The following is a 6,030-nucleotide window of genomic DNA, read 5'->3' as shown; positions in this document are numbered from 1 at the left end:
TACTAAGTCTGAGTGTCTGACCTCAAATTACCAACAGATTCAAATCAATAAGGATCTGTTTGATAGAGCTCATAGATCAGCTCTCAAGTGAGATTAGTGTGAGTTTTACCAAACAATAGTTTATAATTTTTAGCTACTAGAATGATTTTGTAAAAGTGATTTTTAAAATAAACTAGATACTAAAAACTGAAAAATTAGTTTTATCTGATTCACTTATTTTACAAAATTACTTTCTTCATAAAATTTATTTAAAAAATCACTTCCCACAGAGTATTTGAATCAGATGAGCTCTACCAAACAAACCCTACGGCTATAAGATTCACAACAAACAATAAAAAAAATCAACCACCTCAGGTCCCATTGAAGGAACAATAATCTTTTGAGCAGGTTCACTGGATCCATATCAAAATGCTTTATGATGTCAAACAGAAGCACAAGCATCCATATCTGAAATTGGACGAAATCTAGATCAAGAAAGAGTAGAGGAACCGGCACCGAGTTTTTCACAAATGAACGAATTTTGTATAATTGAATGGAACATATGTATCTGTTCCGATTGAGCTCCCACGATACAGTGGTAGGAAAATTTACACTCAACTGAGACTAACATTTCTGTGGTATACCAATGAGCAATTGGAAGGAGGAAAGGAACGAATCTAATCTACATTGAATATTTCTACAAAAGGTACAATCTACGGGGCCTGCCATGAACAACCACTGATGTAGAGATCTGGAAGGACCACCGGGCTGATTATGTACGAACTGCTCCATGTACCATTCAGCAGGAGCACCAAGCATGTGATGCCTTGTACCAAGAAACCGCACAATGGACCAGCATAGCTGGGTGCGCGGGTAGTACTCTTCAGGCCATGTGATGTGCCAATATTGCCGTATACTTTCAGCAAATGCTCAAACTAATCACTGATGCGCTGGTAAGCCATAATTCTGGAATGACCTAATCTTGCCGTCCCATCCTGCAGTAACTATCACTTGACCCCAGGAGTTTGATGTGCCCTGGAAACAGTTCCTTAGAAACTTATACTGTGATTCATCCAAAAGTGCACGAACTGAGCAAGAAGGTAGTATTTCCTCTGGCCAAGTTGCTGAACTTCTGCAAGAGGACTCAATGGAGAACTCCTGATTCAAATTGAAAATACCAGGAGCAGCAAATCTTGACACAAAACTGTTCATGGAAGAATCTTCTCCACAGCGGCTTGAATTGCCCTTGACAGCCTTACTCGTGCACCAGATATTATCTCCTTGTGGTGGCAAAGTTTGAGAGGCCAAAGAAACTGGGCTTCTTGACTTTTTTCCATTCCATGGTATTGCAATGGCTGCATTGTTGGAGTGGAAGCGCTCTGAGGAGCATATGTTTTTTGCATGTTTCCATGAAGATTCATCTTGGTTTTCATGGTTCCATACATAAATATTGGAGTCTTCACCAGCAGAAATTATATGCTGCCCATCTGGAGTGAATGTTGCCGATGACAGGCAAGAGCCACTTCGGAGTCCTGATTGATTGATAATAAAACGATGAGTTAGCAATACATCAAAAGTAATGATTGGGTAGAGAAAGGAATAAAGGCTAAGCATTTGAGTTGTACCACTATAATTCTGAGTCACAATGGTTCCATCAAGTATTTTGATCTTTGAGTCAGCAGATGTAACCATTAATTTACTTGGGTTGCTTGGGCAAAACTGCGATGGAAATGGAAAAAAGAGTCAGAACTCAGAAGCATCGCAATGAAAAATGAATGACAAAGTTATCTATTGCAATAAAAGCCTTCCTTATTGTGAAGATATTTACCTCAAAAGCAGTGATTCTTTTGAGAGAAGATTTTTTCTTTCCATTAAGTCCAATTTGTGTTTCAAACCGAAGCAGACTATCTGATTCAACAAGATTTAGTTGCAGTTAGCATGCATGGAATATCATTCAGGTAAAAGGAGAGAAGTACTGAAAACCAGATATTGAAAAGCTAGTAGTGATGTTTCCTAAAAAAAGCTAGTAGCAATTTCACAATTTTTCTATTTACCTGACGTGTCATAAAATCGACAACTCCCAGTTATGGTTCCAACCACTGCTCCCTGCAAGTTATAAAAGATAAAAAAGAAGATTAATCTCATAGACTATTGAGGTAAGAAGTAAGCCAAAACAACTTCAGAAGGCACACTGATATCATACCTTTCCGTCAGGTCGGTAACAAACTGCTGTTACCATGTCTCTAATATCGACCCAATCCACAACACAGCATCTAGGAATATCCCATACACGGATTTTGCCATCTATGGATCCACTGATAAAGCGATTCTCATTGGCTGGATTAAACTGGACACAAGTCACTGCAGAAGTAAATTTTGAGAAGTAAATTGTGAGCTCAAATTCAGAAGTAAAGTCGAAAACTTTTGAGGCAGCAATTTAAGATATCATAGGCCTACCGAAGTTGCTATGTGGGAAAACAGTGATGCAGTTTGTAGATCCAATTTCCCACAAGCGAACAGTTTTGTCTGTTGATGCTGACAGTAGATGCTGCAACGTAGCAAATTTTAATCATCAGAGAGAAAAGGAGAAATTAAAAACTTACAATCAATCCTAGCAAATGGAAAAGAGAAGCATATCTTTTAACTGACCCTATTTTTAGACCATGACAGATCCAGTACATCGCCCAAGTGCCCATGGAACTCATGCAATGGTTCCTCCGAGATCTGGAACACCGTTGTTGGAATCACAACACAAGCAGACTCCGAGGATTGCTTCATGCCCTTAACTTTGCCTTTCTTCTCATTGTCAACATCGACAGGAACCAACCCAAACTTGCGAATAGCTTTGAGGTAAACACAAGAAGGATCATCTGTAGGAATGTTGCAGTTCTCAGACTGCATGACACCCCAGACCCTGACAACTCCATCTTCACCACCACTTGCAAGAAACTGCCCACCAGGACTAAACTTCATTGTCAGGATGGCACCATCATGGGCCTTGATCACCTGGCCATGATATACCGCTGACAATTCCTTCGACCGCTTCCGGTAAGAACGGACCTTAACCCTTTCACACCTTCCACCCCTATTTTGCTCACTGTCTGAGGAGCTGGTGCTAGCTTCATCCCCTCCATGATCGATGACACCAGCCCTCAAACCCAGCCTCCGAAGCCATCCATTTCTCCTCCTCTCGATCGCCTTGGGAGCACCAGAGGGCTTACGGCTGCGGCTCATGAGCCTCTGGATGAATGACAGTGAACTGAAACTCCTGCCCACCTTGCTGCTACCATCATCCCTACTGGATCCACTCACGGAATTGTCATCCGAGGCACCATCCTCATAGCTCGCCGTCCCCTCCGTCGACCAACTCGACATCGAGCAGTCATTCTCATCCGACTGCGACAACAATCTCCCAAACTCCGGCACAACCTCATCATCCTTCACAACATCGCCGACGGTATCCACAGAAGCCGGCTGTTGGGGGCTGGGGCCGCGCTCCAGGCCCATGCTTCTCATGAACCGCTCCCTCCGCTCCCACACACTGTCGAGGCCGCCTGACCACAGCAATGCGGCGCCCGGGCTGGGCGCCGGCGACGCCGTCAGCTCCTCTCGCGTGTCAAAGAACGCCTCATCCTCCATCTCCGTCCTACAGCCAATTAGCAATTGGCACCCCTCCATGGATCTTTGGGGCAGGCACGGTGCTGCGAGGAAAGAAAAAGAAACAATGGGCAAACACATCTCATAGGAGCCCTGTCCGGAGACGCAGCTATATAACAGTAAAGCGGCGCTGAATTGCCTCAGCGGCAATAGGGGACGAGAAAAGAAGAGAGGACGCGGGGGGAGCACGGTCGCACGGGAGAGAGAGAGTGATTAGCATAAACAAATCGCGCCAAATCTAACTATTCAATTACACGCATCTCCCAAATCCCGCACCTCGCATGGCCCAAGCGCCCCGAGCAATGCATCTGGCTTGGCAATCTAACCAACCGCGCGCCCATTATTAAAGCAGACAGCCATGTCAAGAAACGCTGACAAAATTTGTTCCTTTTTTTGAAGAAACGCCGAATTCAACAACACGTACCTCGAAAACATTTGATTGACGTTCTTTTTGGCAGGGGAAGCTCACCTTTGCCGGTGAGGAAAAATTCGCGCGCACGCTTGGGAACTGGAATCCAAGAAAGGAATCGTTTTTGCCTGCTCAGGGATGCCGCCGTGCGTGTTCTTGGCTCGTGGTCGCCGGGCGCAGGAACAGCCGCGGCAGCATGGCGAAAATGTGTGGCTGTATTATTGAAGGATTGGATTCGACGCGAGTACGCGCAAGATTAAAGAGAAAGAAGGGGAATTGGAGCCGGGGGCGATTTATTAGGACGGGCGTGGAGACGGAGGGGGAGTGCTGGGGTCCGCGTCTCGTCCGTCCCATCATCGTCGCCAGATTTGGAAGAGGCAAAAAATAAATCAGATTATTCTGGTAATTCACTGCTGCAGGGAGCCAGAAAAGAGGAAAATATTGCAGAATTCCCTATCTTTTTTAACGGATCTCATCAAAAATAAATCAGTTGTGCGTTGCAAGTTTGGCTTTCGTTGCTGATTTATTTCTCGATGCCGACACCTTTCTCTCTCTCTCTCTCTTAACGTTTCTGCCGCTGGTCCAATGTTGATGCATGCCTCTTACTGCTTTATTTCTTTTTCTTTTTTCTCTTACATTTTTTACCTTTCGTTTTTCCTTTCCCTTTTTCATTATTTGGTTGTCTTGTACTTGAGCAATAAATCTTGTAGCTCTAGGCCTGGGTCTATACATTCTTAGGCCTACTGCAACGGGAGCTTTGCCGCTGCAGCACACCGATCTGCTCATGTAATCCTTACCCGATGCACGAGATGCAGATCTTTTCCTTGCTTTGCTCCGGTGGAAATTGATGTCATGATGTCGACGCATGTCCTGTCACGAGTTACTTGCAGCAAATGGGAACGACATCAGTACAGTACTTGCCCTGCATTTGGCAGAATAATTTCAGAACCGGCACGATATTAGATGTTGGTGCACCATTGGATTCTGAACAGAGCACGAGCAAATTCACTGATGGAAGTTTGTGAAGTCTTGGTTGCGACGACGACAATTACTGGCTGCTTTGTGCCAAACCGGTTCATCAGAGTGAGGAACAGTTCGATGCACCTAACATGCTACCTTCCGTTGTCTGCTTGGTCCACTTGAGCATACAGTGCAATTTCTTTTACCTAGTCACGCGAACAGGAACAAAACACACTATCGCAGCGTCTCTTTGTGACTTGGTCTGGGTATGGCCGGCAGCAGGGGCTGCTCTGTTTGATCCTTCATTTTGGTCAGTGGAAGACCCATGTCAGAGGCTCAGAGCACATATCAGAACCCATCGATCAGGAGTGATGTAAAGCATGACACCGAATGATCAGCTTGTGGATTTGTTAGATGAACAGGAAAAAAATGCTGCTGACTACATTGATTACGGAATCCAATCGGATATGGATGAGTAGATTCATGGAGGTATCCTTCTCTAGCTAACCCAACAACTCTCTAGTTCCAAAGCTGATTCATGGTTGGGCAAAGATGGCAACTGGCAACTCGAGGGCGGCAACAACCGATGCATACATGCGCATCCTGCTAGCTTCTGTGTATATTTAGGAGCATCTTTACACGAAAGCTATTGCGCTTTGGGAGCTTTCAGGGAATAGATTATCTAGCCTCCCGGTCTTGGCCTGCCTCGATTAGGATACGAGAATTCCTGTTCCCAACTGCGCGCACATGAGCGGAGTTGTTGATCCGGCATCCAACTGTCCAATGCGACGTGTATGACCAGAGATTCCAGAGCGTTTAGAAAGTTCCATCACAACATGAACTATCTGAAGAAAAATGCCAAATCCGTTCAGAGAAATGCATTTCATCCATCCAACTCAAGCTAGCTCACTCCAAATGATTCACTTGGCCAGAAGGCACTCATGGATGGTGCTGATACAAATATCTGCAATGGATTTCAACTAGGTCTCAAACATGTGTGTTGCAGGGAAATGAAAAGATGAAAA

The 6,030-nt window shown here is 44.7% G+C and overlaps 1 protein-coding gene across 3 annotated transcripts; it reads right to left on the bottom strand.

Moving 5' to 3' along the window:
• Positions 1–499: 499 nt before the first annotated feature.
• Positions 500–4,405, bottom strand: LOC133888763 (uncharacterized). Of its 3 annotated transcripts, none has more exons than XM_062329112.1 (8): positions 4,061–4,404; positions 2,629–3,680; positions 2,437–2,527; positions 2,183–2,340; positions 2,034–2,085; positions 1,808–1,887; positions 1,605–1,698; positions 500–1,511 (listed from the first exon to the last, which is right to left on the bottom strand). In XM_062329112.1, exons 2-8 carry the CDS (start codon positions 3,655–3,657, stop codon positions 919–921), a joined length of 2,097 nt encoding a protein of 698 aa, XP_062185096.1. In that variant the 5' UTR covers positions 3,658–3,680; positions 4,061–4,404; the 3' UTR covers positions 500–918. The 3 variants fall into 3 exon arrangements, with proteins under 3 accessions (XP_062185096.1, XP_062185095.1, XP_062185094.1); XM_062329111.1 differs by having other exon boundaries at positions 4,106–4,403; XM_062329110.1 differs by having other exon boundaries at positions 2,629–4,405.
• Between the last annotated feature and the right edge of the window lie 1,625 nt (positions 4,406–6,030).

This window comes from Phragmites australis, chromosome 13 (assembly GCF_958298935.1).
Source record: "Phragmites australis chromosome 13, lpPhrAust1.1, whole genome shotgun sequence".
Lineage (NCBI taxonomy): Eukaryota > Viridiplantae > Streptophyta > Magnoliopsida > Poales > Poaceae > Phragmites > Phragmites australis.
Note: the sequence above shows the minus strand (reverse complement) of the source record. Positions and strands in the feature narration are given on the sequence as shown.

Excerpts from the sequence above, each read along its gene's own strand:
- LOC133888763 (XM_062329110.1), bottom strand. The coding sequence starts at position 3,717 with ATGTGTTTGCCCATTGTTTCTTTTTCTTTCCTCGCAGCACCGTGCCTG. Across the intron at positions 1,888-2,033 it reads TCGATTTTATGACACGTCAG|ATAGTCTGCTTCGGTTTGAA; the intron begins GTAAATAGAAAA and ends TTGTTGAATCAG. Across the intron at positions 1,512-1,604 it reads TGTGACTCAGAATTATAGTG|GACTCCGAAGTGGCTCTTGC; the intron begins GTACAACTCAAA and ends TCAATCAATCAG.